The 14,532-nt window shown below is 42.6% G+C and overlaps 1 protein-coding gene across 1 annotated transcript in view; it reads right to left on the minus strand.

Annotated features, from left to right (window-relative positions):
• The window catches only part of LOC121529123 (myosin-11-like), a 42,314-nt gene that overhangs the window by 3,304 nt on the left and 24,478 nt on the right, over window positions 1-14,532 (minus strand). Inside the window, exons 22-40 of the mRNA XM_041816831.1 lie at window positions 14,240-14,371; window positions 13,954-14,160; window positions 13,154-13,291; window positions 12,948-13,071; window positions 11,568-11,739; window positions 10,951-11,163; window positions 10,583-10,727; window positions 10,295-10,501; window positions 10,018-10,122; window positions 5,895-6,047; window positions 5,545-5,793; window positions 5,253-5,465; window positions 4,956-5,168; window positions 3,094-3,255; window positions 2,880-3,008; window positions 908-996; window positions 581-704; window positions 229-437; window positions 42-150 (exon numbers count right to left, since the gene is read on the minus strand). Of these exons, the coding sequence (XP_041672765.1) occupies window positions 42-150; window positions 229-437; window positions 581-704; window positions 908-996; window positions 2,880-3,008; window positions 3,094-3,255; window positions 4,956-5,168; window positions 5,253-5,465; window positions 5,545-5,793; window positions 5,895-6,047; window positions 10,018-10,122; window positions 10,295-10,501; window positions 10,583-10,727; window positions 10,951-11,163; window positions 11,568-11,739; window positions 12,948-13,071; window positions 13,154-13,291; window positions 13,954-14,160; window positions 14,240-14,371 (3,093 nt within the window). The remainder of the gene's footprint in view (window positions 1-41; window positions 151-228; window positions 438-580; window positions 705-907; window positions 997-2,879; window positions 3,009-3,093; window positions 3,256-4,955; window positions 5,169-5,252; window positions 5,466-5,544; window positions 5,794-5,894; window positions 6,048-10,017; window positions 10,123-10,294; window positions 10,502-10,582; window positions 10,728-10,950; window positions 11,164-11,567; window positions 11,740-12,947; window positions 13,072-13,153; window positions 13,292-13,953; window positions 14,161-14,239; window positions 14,372-14,532) is intronic.

Genomic DNA, 14,532 nt, shown 5'->3' on the forward strand with positions numbered 1-14,532 from the left:
GCAGCACAGATTAACTTTTATTAAACTCTTCAGGAAATGACCTGGTCTTTGTACTGCTGCGCCTGCTTCCTCTCGTCCTCCACCTGGATGCTTAAATCCTTCAGCTTCTTCTCTTTCTGGCGGAGGTTCTTGGCGTTAGCCTGGCGCTCTCTAAAAACAAAAATCACCATCAGAGCCACCGTTTTCATCTTCTTGTTCATTCTAACCTCATCAACCATCTCTGGTTACCTGCTCTCGATCTCCAGCTGCTCCTCCACCTCCCTCAGCTTGGCCTCCAGTGCGGCGATGGAGGATTTGAGTTTGGAGCGGCCCTGGCCCTCCATCTCCTGCAGTTTGGCCTTCAGCTCTCGGTTCTGTCTCTCCAGCTGCTGTCGGGACGTCTCCTTGCTCTGAGAGGTGGACCTCTCTGCAGTCAGCTCTGCACCCAGCTGCTCCACCTGCACAGAGGATCATGAACATTAGGGTTAAAGCAAAGCAGACTGCTCTCTTGCATACCTCCAGTAGTTCCAGTCCCTCTAGTATGTCACCAGCCTCGTTAAAGCCCTCACTAATGAATTAAAGACCCTCTCTCTGAACGCACCAGCTGCTGGCTCTTCCTCAGACGGTCATTCAGGCTCTCCACATTGTTCTGCTCCTCATCCAGCTCCTCCTCCAGCTGGCTGATCTTCGCTTCCAGACGGCGTTTTTCATCAGAAAACATCGACCTGAACAGAAAGAGGAAGAGGACGGAGCGATGAGATGAAGAAAAGTAATGACTGTCCTTTAATGCCTAAACCTCTGAAAGGTCTGAAACCTGCCTGACACCATGAATCATCTGTTAAATATTTCACATCACCCGTCCACCCACCTCCTTTAGATCCATTCTTTACCACCTAAGATTGAAAAACTAGTGATGCCTGACACTCACTTCCCAGAGCTGTTACTGGCCAGTTCTTCAGACAGCTCGTCTCTCTCCGTCTCGGCCTGCTTACGAGCTCGCTCAGCTGCTGACAGCATCTGCACAAAAAGGAGAGAGTTAAATACTCAGTAATAGTGGTCCAAAACACAAATTCAGTCATCAAATCTCAACTTTAGCTTCTCTGTTATTTCATCTTCCATGAAAAAGAGCCATTTGGTTCTTGCTTTCCAGTTATGACCAACAAAAGTAGCAGAAAGGGGTTAAAAGAGGCAATGGTGGACGAAAAGAGGCAAAAATAGGCTCAAAATGTATTGAAAGGGGATTACAAGCGGGATACATTGGTTTAAGGTGGCAAAAACGGACATACTATGTGGTATAAAGGGGTTATGAGTGGGTTAACAGTTGCAAAAGATGGGTTAAAAGAAGCGGCAATTGACAAAAATATGTAAAAATTGGCTTAAACAGTGGTGAAAAAGGATTACAACCGGCAAAAACTGGTTTAAAGCAGCAAAAATGGACTAACAAGTAGAGAAAAATATTTAACAGTGGCAAAAATCAGCATACAATATGGTATAAGGGGTTATGATTGATATAAATGGGTTTCGGGGGCAAAAAGGTAATAGAGGCAATGATAGACAAAAAAATGGCAAAATTGCTTTTATAAAGTGGTGAAAAGAGATGACAACAAGCAAAAATGGGTTAAAGGTGGTGACAATGGATGCAACAGGTAGTAAAAACATTTGAAAATGGCAAAAATGGGCATACTAGTGGTAAAAAGAGTTATGGTTGCTAAAAATGGGTTAAAATGGTCAAGAATGGGTTAAAAAAGGCAATGCTGGACAAAAAGTAGCAAAAAGGCCTTAAAAAAGTGGTGTAACGGGATTAAAACCGGAACAAATGGGTTTAAGGTGGCAAAAATGGCAGACTGTTAGGTAAACAGGGGCTATGAATGTTAAAACTAGTTAAAAGAGGCAACGATGGGCAAAAAGAGGCAAAAAATAGATTTTAAAGGAGTGAAAAGGGGTTATGAGTGGCACAAAGGGGGTTTAAGGTGGCAAAAATGGACGTAACAGTAATAAAAAAACAATTTAAAGTGGGAAAATCAGGCATAGTGTGTAAAAAAGGGATTAAGAGTGTAAAAAAATTGGTTAAAATGCATAAAAAGTGGTAATTAAAATGGCAAATATGTATGGAAAAGTAGTTCAAGGGAGTTAAAATTAAACACAAATAAAAAATCCTAACATCCAAACAAGAAAACAGCAAAAAACTCTATTCAGCTCTAAATGAGGGAACTGTTAGCCAGCATGCTAGCACCAATGATACTGATCCAGCACAACCCCACAGATACCATCAAAAACCACAACTGGGAAGGGTCCATTCTCTGGGTTTATCAGGGTCCATTCTCTGGGTTTATCAGGGGCCATTCTCTGGGTTTATCAGGGGCCATTCTCTGGGTTTATCAGGGGCCATTCTCTGGGTTTATCAGGGGCCATTCTCTGGGTTTATCAGGGGCAGTTCTCTGGGTTTATCAGGGTCCATTCTCTGGGTTCTTCAGGGGCAGTTCTCTGGGTTTATCAGGGGCCATTCTCTGGTTTATCAGGGGCCATTCTCTGGGTTTATCAGGGGCCATTCTCTGGGTTTATCAGGGGCCCAGACGTTTCTGTGAGCAGCCCTGCCCATACGTAAAGTTTTCAGTGGCTTCCAACTGAATAAATGAGGATTGAAATGTTCTTCCTGACATTCCTGCTCGTGTTTTGGTTTTATGGCGCTGCAGCTTGTTATGCCCCCCCATCCTTCTCACGTTGGTCTACTGGCTCTAATGTTACTGGTTTGCTTCAAATGAAGCTTAAGAACATAATTTCAGTAAAATACTGAGGTCAATCTGAAGACACCATTTTAAATACGTTTTGTGGTTTCAGGAAAGGTCACACTGCAAACTAGACAACAGGAAGCTTTTATTGTGAAGTTGATGATCTCTCACCTCATGCAGCTGGACGATGTCTGCCTCCATGGCCTTGGATTTACGCTCCGCCTCCCTGGCTGCATTCTGGACGTCCTTGTGAGCCGCACGCGAGTCCTCCAGATCCCTCTGGACATCCTTCACCTGGCCCTGTAAGGAAAGCAGACGTGGGATTCAGCACTGTTTTTAATCCTTCTAAAATTTGACTTCTCGAGGGTCATATTTTTATCCTTACCTGGATCTTGCGGAGCTGCTTGATGGCCTCGTCCCGCCCCCTGATGGTGGCCTCCAGCTGGTCCTCCATGTCCTTCAGCTCCCCCTCTAACTTCTTCTTGCTGCCTGACGCCTGACCTCGCTGCTTCCTCTCCTCCTCCAGCTCTGACTCCAGCTCTCGAACCTGACAGAGGGAAACCAGGGAGAACATTTTAAGGCCCAAGCACCATGCTGTGTGAGAACCTATTTGCTGAAATAATACATTTTCAGTGGTTGGACATTTGAGGGCCTACACATGCTCAAAAATGAAGAAGATTTAGTAGGTACATCAGACCTGGGTCTCCAACACATCCATTCCTGAATGCCCCCTCACAGTTTTCAAAGTTAAAGTGTCCTTCTTTCCCTTTGTCAAAGGTTTATGAAATTTTGTGTGCAGATGCGGCTTTGGGAGATGTAGAAAAATGTAGTGAAACCATGTCTCTAACTCCAAAAGGAAATCCACCATTTTGAATAAAAGAGCCAAAATCAGGATGTTTCGGCACGGTTCCAAGGGTCATACTTGATCAAACTCCTCTTCGAGATTTTATTCTATTGACTTGTACTTTGGTTCACAGGTAGACGAAACCTTGATGATGAAAAGTCCTGTGGGACTTTTTCATTGGTTAAAAGGCGTCGCCATGGCAAGGCAACAAATTTGCATATTTTTTCCATAAACAGGAATTTGTAACTCAGCTGTGCATAGTCAAATCAGACTCGAACTTCCTGTGTCTACGGAGGGTCCATGCCTGGTAAAATTTATGGTTGTATTTTGCACAGCTCATAGTGCCTCCTAGTGGTGACAGAATGTAAGATATCCACATCAAGTTTATGCCAGGAAGGCCTAAAGATGTGATTCATGTTTGTGCAAAAATCTGTGACTTTTCATTGGAGGGCGTGGCCTCAGCAGCAAAAAGTTGCCATTTTGTCCCGCCAAAAAGTTTTAATTAGTCATAACTCTGATATAAATCTGAGACAAACTACATGTGCTTGAGTCTGAGCCGGAACACATCCATATTTAAAGTTTTGATAAACTGCACAGCGCCACCCTCTGGCAACAAGAAGTTCCTGCAGCTGAATTTCACATTACAATTCCTAAATGGGTAGGCAGATCCCAAGATGTCTAACTTAGCCAAGTCTGAAGGTCAAAAGTCTGTGCAAAAGGGCGTGGTCATGACGACTTTTTGTTCACCATGAAACAAGAAGTAGAATGATCTTAGACTTGTAACATTGTAGAGTCATGAAACTTGGCATAAAAATTGCCAGTGGCATGCTGAGATGATGGATATGAATGTTGTTGGTGAGTGTGGCCTATTTGCTCAATGGCACCCCCTACAATATTTTAAAATTTCAGCCCCCACAGCATGTTTAACCTAGGATTTTGAGCATTTGTGGGGATTTGCATCATTGAAACAGGAAGTGACATTTTTGGGTAAAATAAAGGGACATATTTTAACAACCTCCTCCTAAGGCATTCATCCAAACAACTTTTAAAAGGTCAAAGGGCGTGGCCATGGTGGCTTCTCAAAGTAAGATGTCACACCATGTCATGAAAGCAGCTGCTCCGCCCAAGTTTAAGTTTGTTAGTTATTTAGTGGTATTTTATAGTGTTTTAAACACTTTAGTTTGGATTAACATGATACTTGTGGTCTTCGTTTATTTAAAAAATACATATGTGGCAGCATTCAACCTTCTCTGCATGGTAAAATTACTTTTTTGTTAGTGGAGTTTGGTGCCTGTGGAGGAAGTGATCAAACGCCTGTTTCCAGGTTAAATAAACCAACTAACTCTAGATAAATATGCCTTTAAAATGATTCTTTCTGTAAAGTTGTCAGACGCTCACTCTACCTGTTTGAGGAGCTGCTTCCTCTTCTCCTCGCCCATCTCGTCGCGGGCGTGCAGCTCCCTCTCGTGCTGAGCTCTCAGCGCCTGAGTGTTGACCTCCAGACGCAGCTTGGCATCCTCAGCGACCTGCAGCTCGTCCTCCAGCTCGTCCATCTGAGTCCTCATCTCCTCCACGATGGCCTCCAGGCCACGCTTGGCCTTCTCCAGGTCGTGGACCTGACGGAGGAAGGACAGAAGGTCAGATCAGAATCGGCCTGAGCTGTAGAAATGATCTATTAACAGTACGATATTTCTGCTTACGCTCTTTCCAACGTCGTCCTTGGAGCTGATGAGATCCTCCATCTCAGCTTTGAGGGCCTTCATGTTCTTCTCAGTGTCCTCCAGAGCATATTGGCTTTCTTCTAGAGCTCTGGCTAGAGCTAACACCCGCGTCTCCTTCTCCCTCACCTCTGCCTCTGCTCGATCACGCTCCTCTGCACACTTACTGGACACTGCACGCTCCTCTGCCAACATCTGACCGACACAGCATACCAAAGGAGATTAGACTCAGAATAAAAACAGACTATAGAAGGATCAGCTGTGTCATCCAGACCTGGTCAAACTTCTTCTGCTTCTTCTCCAGGTTGGAGACGAGCTGCCGCTGGCTGTCCAGGTCCATGAGGACGTCCTCCAGCTCCTGCTGCATGCGGCCCCGGCTCTTCTCCAGCTTGTCGTAGGCCGAGGCCTTCTCTTCATACTCGCTGTTTGCTGCCTCCAAGTCTCTCTGCAGACGCTTCTTCCCCTCCTCCAACATCTCCACTGAACCGGACATCTCATCCAGCTTCTTCTTCAAGTCAGATACCTAAAAACCAGGGAAAAGGAGAGATTTAAGAGGAGGGTTCTATGTATTTTTGATCCATCTGTCTCAAAGCTTGGATATATTTTCTATCTAAGGTTAAATACCTGCATGTTGAGGCTGGAGACCTGCCTCTCCACCCCACGTTTGGACTCCGTCTCCTCCTCCAACTGCTCTATCAGGCTGTTCCTGTCATCCTCCATCTGACGAAGACGTCCCGACAGATTCAGCTTCTGGCGAGTTTCCTCCACTAGCAGCTCCTGTAGGGAGAGGACAGGAGACAAACTTTGATCCAGGCTAAAATATCATTTAAGTTTGTAACATTTGGTGCCGATTTTAATCGTCATCTGCTCGGCACAGTTACCAGAAAGTTAAATCCAGTTAAACATAATGCAGGTGTAGAGCCCTGACCTCAGCACCTTTGGGATGAACTGGAACAGAGACTGAGAGCCAGGCCTTCATGTGCCTGACCTCTTCAGAATGAATGGGCCACAGAAACACTCTAAAATCTTGTGGAAAGCCTTCTAAGAAGAGTGGAGGCTGTTATAGCTGCTAAAGGGGGGTGCCCCATACTAAAGTGCATGTATTTATAAATAATATCCTTACAGTCACACTCAGATAGCTGTATCTTCTTCCTGTTTTTAATCATCATTTTCCTTCGTTATCTTTGGAACAAACCAGACGGTCCAAACGGCCTCCCTCCTTACTCATTGTCTCCTCAATTCTCTGCAAGCCGCCTGTTTCTTTTCTGCCTTCTTTGGGATTTAAGTTCTCTCACCTGCCATGCTGTTGTTTTGCAGAGCGATCAGCTGATCACCTGTGTAAATATCAGAGCCTTGGCTCACTGCAGCAAGGATAGAGATCCGGCATGATAAAAACACCCCAAAAATGAAAAAGAGCACCTAGAGCCACATGTTGATACGCAACACTTTCAACTACTTTTATAAAAGAAAACAACAAAGATAATGAAGAAAGGCACATGACGATTACATGGAGCAACTCAGACAGTCTGCACCAAAGGTAAAGGTGGTTTCTAATTCTCACAGCTCAGCTCATCTCTTCACGTTTGGTGTCAGCGTTTATTCTCAGTTTTTTAAAACACTTCAAATGCATTCAAGGTTCACAGAGGAGGATCAAAACAGAACCGAGTTATTTCCATCCATCACTGCCAATCTTGAAATGCTGTTCTCTTTTGCATTTGTGAGCATGCTAACAAGCTCCAGTAAGACAGTGATTACGGCACATTAGACCTGCTTACTTCAACATCTTTGCATGTCAGTGGTGGGGTTTTCATCACATGTATTAGAAAATTTAGTTAAGCTTTAAGAAATTCAGCAAAAAGAAAAAAAAAAACCAAATGAATGCATGCAAGATAGTAGAGAAAGACAAAAGAAAAAAAAAACAAAAGGAGGCTTTTTATGATGGAATGGAGAGTTTGGAGCTTTTCTAAACCTCTGCATTCTTAAGGAGTTTTGCAAATGGGTGAGGAAGAGGGATTGCTTTTTTTATACTTGGAGGCAAGGCGCCCATAAGGGGGAATAAAGCGGTGCTTTCTGGGGCCCAGCCAAACTAGGGTACCATGGAGGTCAGCAAAATCATGGTCTGTTGAAAAGTAAAGCTGTGATAACATCATTTTAACCTGAATAATAACCACTATCATTAAAGAGGGGATATTATGCCTTTTTTCAAAGCTTTACACCATCTCTCTGATACCCACGTAGTAGCTTCACATGGTTTACAGCTCAAAAAACTCCTCATGTTTCTCACACTGGCGTCCTGAAAAACTCTTGTTTTAACCTCCGTCTGAAATGCTTCGTTTTCGCTGCTGTCTCTTTAACACCACCCCTCTCCACGGACCTGCTTTCTGGAGGCTGGCCGGCGGCAGGGCTCAATGTTTTGTGCCCGCTCCCTCCAATGTGGCTATGTTGCTATGCTAGTACTTGTAAACTTTGAATGAATCGGTCTGACTGAGTAAAATACGGTGAATTTTGATATATGTCCGTACGTGTTAGACCCAGAGTCTGATCCTGATAGTTTGGAGAGAGAAGGGGAAGAAAAACAGCAGCAATGAAGGATAGAGAAGGACGTATCTGTTTGGCAAGTGTTTAATTACTGTGTTACTAAATGGTCAGGAGATCCTATTGCGATGACCTCATCAGTTCGCTCCATCGAAATCTCGTCTCGGGAAGATCTCGGAGAGATTCCCAACGAACCGTTTTCATCAGTTTACACTCTAATTCCAAAATTACTACTGCATATGTTTATCTTGCGGTTTGAAAATTTGCATACATGGAGCATGGACACCCAACATTGTGACTTTATATTTATGTTTTAAAAATCGAAAAAGTATAATCCCCCCTCTTTAAAGGAACAATATGTTTTTATTATTATTTATGCTGCAAAATTTAGCCTTTTTCAAAATAAGACAAATTACCTTTTTATTAATGATGTTAACAATGTGGATGGGCACATAATCTAAATGATAGGGATGCCAGAAATTACAGTAGAAAAAACTGAGACAGCTTTTTTGGAAAAGAACAGAATAATTGTGAAAAGAGAAAAAATGCATTAAAATGGTTGAAAAAGGTATAAATGGGTCAAAAGTGGCAGAAAAGTGTTGAAAAGCAGTTGCAGAAAGGAAAAAGTGCCAAAATGATATGGAAAAAATAGTCAGAAAGTTGCAAAAAAACAATGCAAAAATGGTGTAAAAGGTGTCAAATTGGGAAAAAGCAGCAATAAAGTGGCATCAATGGGCAAAAGGTGGCAAAAATGGGAAAAATTGCAAAAGACAGTTAAAGCAAGCAAAAGTTGCAAGAGGATGTTGCAGAAAAGTTGGGCAAAAAAGTAGTAAAAAGGTGGCGGGAATGGGAGAAAAAGAGGAAAAAACGGGATAAAACTGGGGAAAAGTTTAAAAAAAGTGGCAAAAAATTGTATCAAAGTATTGCAAATAAATAATTTGATTATAAGAACTGAATATAGTTAACAGCTCTAATACGAAGTATCTGTTAGCCAGGATGCTAGCACCAATGCTACCGATCCAACACACATGCATCAACATCATCAATAAATCACACTGGAGAGGGACCATTCACTCCGTTTTTTCAGAGGCAGAGCCAACTCTGTGGGCCAGCCTGCTTGGAGATGGTTTTTAAAATTTATGTTTTCACTGACAACGCAAAAAATGAGAAAGCATATAAAAACTGTTGGATGCAAACCCCACTATCATAACAGCATGCTTTTAAACAGGTAAAGACCTGTTCTTTACATTTACGTAACATTACAAAAATCAGACAAGTGCTCTCCCCTTCAGACTTGGAACTTCTCATACACACTTTCATTTTCTCCTGCCTTGACTATTGTAATTCTCTATACTCATGTCTTCCATAAACCGCCTAATATCAGTTCAAAATGCTGCAGCCAGACTTCTAACTAGATCCAGCCACCGGTCCCACATAACACCCATTCTTGCATCTCTCCATTGGCTTCCAGTAAAATTCAGAATCAACTACAAAATCCTGTTACTCACATATAAAGCACTGCATGGCCTTTCTCCTAGTTACATTTCTGACCTCCTTGTCCCATACATCCCCCTTCGCCCGCTCAGATCATCGAACCTCGGCCTTCTTTACATCCCTTCTTCCAATTTCAAAACTAAAGGTGATTGAGCCTCCTCTGTGCTAGCTCCCACCCTGTGGAATAAACTCCCACACTCTGTCAGATCAGCAGAGTCGCTGGAATGTTTCAAGAAGCATTTAAAAACTCACTTGTTTAGACAGGCTTTCTTGTGATCTGTAATTTGAAGCTTCTTCTAATTGTTGTGTTTAATTACTTTGTGTTGTTTGATTATGTACGATATGATGTGATTTATTTTTCTCCTTGTTGGATTATCAGTTTTATTTATTTATTTTCCTTTTGTGAAGCACTTTGTAACTGAATGTTTTAAAAGTGCTATATAAAAAAAGTTTTACTTACTTACTTACTTATTAGCACGTAGCCCTTAGCACTGCAGAGCTCACCTCAACAAGCTTGCACAGCTTTAGACTGTTTCACTGGCTTTACAACAATTCAATGTTCAAGGTATTTCCCTCTCACAGACAACTTTGACATGTCAGAAGAAATTCAGGAAGAAAATCAAACAAAGGCAACAACATGAACCCGTTTAACCGAGGTACAGTAGAAGCTCAACAAAACCGTGCGTGTAAATCTAATGGAATGAAAATTTCTCCTCACCTGTGCATCCTGGAGCTGTGAGCTCAGAGTAGAGACGTCTTTACTCAGCTTGATGTTCTTTCCCTCTGCCTCATTCAGAACATTGGTCATGCTATCCAGCTCCATCTGGAAGAGGTCAAGAGAAAGATAGAGAACAGAGAAGCATTTAAGACCCAAATATGTCATTTTGGCAAAATATCAAACTTAGAAAGGATATATGCTCGTTCAAACATGTTCTTAGTCCCTGTTGGAGGATTCAGTGCTTTAATTTCTAACTAATCCTGTTTTCAAGGCTCACGGTCATCTTGGAGACTTTCTCCCCCAGCTCCGTCTTCTGTCGCTCGCTCTCTTGGAAACGAGAGTGCAGGTCGTTGAGCTGACCCTCCAGCTTCTTCTTCTTGTGCTCTACGTCCTGTTTGGCGCTGGCGAGGGATCTCAGGTCTGCGCTGAGATCTGAAGACTCTTTCTCCAGAGCCTGCTTTGCTTTCTCCAGACCAGCTCTCACCTGGACAGAGTGACACACTGATATAGTAAAACTTTCATTCCTCAAATTAAAGAGGTCCAGTCACCATTAGGCGTGTTTTACCCTCTTGGCCTGCTCCAGCTGCTCGTTGAGCTCCTCCACAGCTTGGCTGTGTTTCTGTCTCAGGTCCTGGACTTGGGCTTCGTGGCTCCGCCCCTCCTCCTCCATGGCTTTCTTCAGCATGGCTACCTCCTGCTCACGCTTTGCCCTGCCATGAAATTAAACTCACAACATCAGATTGCAACACACAATAACAACAAAACAAATAAACAAACAAAACAATAAAACAGCATAAAAGCTTTAATACTGATGTGATATCCCCCTCTATGCAGATGATACTGTGGTTTACTTTTCTATACCTCAGATTGTTTCAGCTTTACCAATCTTTCACAGGTTTTATTTTAGTTTTTTGGTGCATTTGATTTACAGACCGTAGCTCCTGCTGCGCAGCAGTGGTGTCGAGGCTGTCCTCCAGCTCGGTGCGTAGAGCGTTCAGCTCCTCTCCCAGGTCCCGACGAGCCGCCTCCACCTTCCCCCTGGCCGCCCTCTCTGCCTCCAAATCCTCCTGCAGCTCTGAGAGTAACACCTCCAACTCCCTGACCCGCTTCACTGCTGCACAACGCTGATTACTCTCCTCTTCCAAGCTGTAGACATAGACAAGACTTTATCGTATAGTTTTGGTTGTTGTCTGATAAGAAATTACTTTTAGAAACAAAAAAGCTTTAGCTACACCTGTGTATGTTGTTTTTCCTGTTAGCACGGTGCATCTAGGCAGCGGTACACTACATTCTGGTATCTTTTGGTCAAGTAAACCCTGATCTAGCTTGTGTTTCTACAGTCAACTATTCCCTTACTTGGTAGATGTGAAGATAAGGCAGATAGCAATAGCTACGTCAGCTACATCAGCTACATAGTTGCATTCCATCAAAGCTCGGATGTTCAGCACAACAAGAATACACATGGAAAGTGACGATTGTTGTGTTTCTCTTGTTTGGGTCTTTAAGTCACCCCATGAATATGTGAACCAGGTAGTCCAGCTTCCTCTTACCAGCCCTGTGTGGCCTGTAGCTCCTCCTCCTTGGTAGTCAGCTTGGATTGGAATTCGGCTAGTTGAGTCTGCAGGATAGTGTGCTGCTCCTGGAGGTCAGAAAGCTCCGCCTCCACCTTCCTCTTGGCCTTCTCCATATCCTGACGGCCTTTCTCCTCCTTCTTCATACGCACTACATACACACAAAGAAAAAAGCTGCTGTACTGAGACGTTACAGGAAAATGGAATCATTAGGTGGATATGCTATGACGGGCTTTTGTTCAATAAATTTACACTGAGAAACTGGGGCTGGGTGTTCACGGCACTGGACCATCTGGGCCCAGAAATACTGGGATAAGATTTCTGGGCCATATCCTCCTAAGACCCTGTGTGCACATATGAGGACACTGTATTTTTTTGGCTTTCCTACAACACAGTTATAAATTCTGCCATTGGATTTTTATAAACAATAGAACCGAATTTCAATAAAAGTTTTAGTCATTTGATTGGGATGTCTTGAGAGTTTGGGGAATTTGATTGGAAATTTAGGAGGGGAATTCCCTTCAAAATTTTTCATGAAATTTCATGAAATTTTAGAGGTTTTGTTTGGATGTCTGGACTATTTTTTGGGGGAAATTTTCCATGGATTTAGGATGGATTTTTTATTTTTATTTTTATTTTTTTTGGAGAATTTGATTATAGATGTTAAGTAATATTCACTTTGAAATTTAGGGGAATTTGCCTGAAGTATTCTTAGGGATTATATGGAATTTTCGTTGAAAATTTCATGTTAATCCTAAGGCTTTTTCTAGAACAATTACCTAAAACGTGTGGGGAATATTTGAGAACATTTTGGGGTATTTTTTAAGGAATCTTTGGAGTTTTACAGGGAGCTTATGTTTTTTTAAGTTCTGGGAATTTGATTGGAAACTTGTGTAGGGAATTTCCCTCAAAATTTTCCTGAATTTTCATGGAATTTTAGGGACTTTGAATGTTTTGGGGTTTTTTTTCCTTGGAAAGTGTCAATGGAATTTAGGTGCAATTTATGTGTAAATTTTAGGGAATTTGATCCAAGAATTTCAGTGAAATTTGCATTGAAATTCAGGGTAATTTGCTTAAAAGTTTGCAGGAATTTTCAGGAAATTTTTGTAATTTTACATGAATTTCTGGTAATTTCTTGAAAAAATAAAGTCATATGATATTTTGATCAAAATTACATCCTGTTTAAAGACAGTACTTGTTTTTTTTTTTCTTATCAGGTCTTGCTGATCCTAAATAAGTGAGAAAAACTTCTCATGCATTGCAAATGAAAGCTCAGGTCTCAGGAGGATAGCACCCAGTCCTAGAACAGGTGAGACAAACCGACCCTGATCATCTAAGAAAAAACGTTTCATAACTGACCTTCAAGATCAGAGATCATGGACTCGTGTTTTGCCTTCAGTTTGGTCAGATTCTTTGATTTCTCCTCCTCCTCTGCCAGGTTAGAGCTCAGATCGGCCATCCTCTCCTCCAGCAGCTGTCGCTCCTTTAAAAACAGACACCAGAATATAAAATAAACTCTACAGTAAACGCTGACAACCAGACCAGTTGAACAAACCTCTTTGTACCTTCTGCAGTTTGTTATTCTGGTCCTCCATCACCAGAACGTCCTCCTCCAGCTTCTTCACCTTTCCTTCCACCGCCACTTTCTCCAGCTGCAGCTTCTGCTTCGCATCCTCTTCCTCAGCGATGTGAGACTCCATGAGCTGCAGGAGAGGACGGAGAAGAGAGAAAATTATGGAAATATCTAAAGGGACAGACAATCGAAAATTAGAAGACATCAGCAGGGAAATTTACTCACAGGTGAGGTTTAAGAGAAGCTTGTAACAAAGTGAAAAAGAAGGATGTTAAAGGCACAATTATGCAAATCTTTTATTTATATTTCTTGCCCTCAGCTAACTCTCTCAACAAAACAAATTACAATAAATGCTCATATATTCTAACTATTAAATGAAGCTAGTTCATGTAGGAAGTTATGCAACCAGCGGTGATCAGCCTCCCACCTCTCACAGCCAACCACAGCTCTTTCTCTCAACATAGTGGTGTATTTAAATACTTCTCACAAATCCCTGCTTGCATTAATGCTGATGCACCACACTGCTGCTGCTGCCAAGCTTTACCTCCTCCACCCCAGCCTCTTCCATTATAGCATAAAACTGTTGCACCCTCGTATTCAGATTCAGGCTACTATGGATTAATTGCTTATGATCTAATTTAGTGTATTGAATATGCAATGTCATAAATGTACCTATCAATATGGGGGTTCTAGCTAAGGTGGACTAATCCAGGGAGCATCTTTAGAGCCTTCTCCACCAAGTAAAACTGTACGTCCATTTTGCAATATGGATGAAATAAAATTAGTGTCTACCTGTAGCTGCTGCTCCATGTCCTTCCTCTCCTGCTGCAGGACGTTGCTCCGCTCCTCCTCCTCCTCCAGCCGAGCCTCCATCTCATGAAGCACCTCCTCCAGCTCCACCTTCTTAGCCTCCAGTCTCACCCTCATCTCCTCGGCCTCGGCGTACAGCTCCGTCTCTGCCTGAAGCTTGGCCTCCAGCTGGCCTCGCTCCTCCATCAGCTGCACACAGACATCAGTATTTCTCTGAAAAAGTACTTTTTATTTCAATAAATACATATATTAAAAATGCTTTCTTCACCTGCGTGTGTTTCTGGGTGATGTCCTTCAGCTCAGCTTCTTTCTTCGCTGCGACCTCCTTCGCCGCCTTTAGCTCCTCCTCCTTCTGGCCCATTTCTTCTTCCTGCCTGGTTACCTGCAGCAGAGGCTTCACCTGGACCATAGAAACACAAACTTCACTCAGTGATGATTTCCTTTTATACATAACTACACTACCTAGAAGGTAAGGACGTACGACACGCTCAACTCATGATAACGTATTACGATACCGGGTTCACACGAGGATTTAACCACGGCTTTTTATTTTTTGACAGA

Source organism: Cheilinus undulatus, linkage group 21 (genome assembly GCF_018320785.1).
Source record: "Cheilinus undulatus linkage group 21, ASM1832078v1, whole genome shotgun sequence".
Taxonomy (NCBI): domain Eukaryota; kingdom Metazoa; phylum Chordata; class Actinopteri; order Labriformes; family Labridae; genus Cheilinus; species Cheilinus undulatus.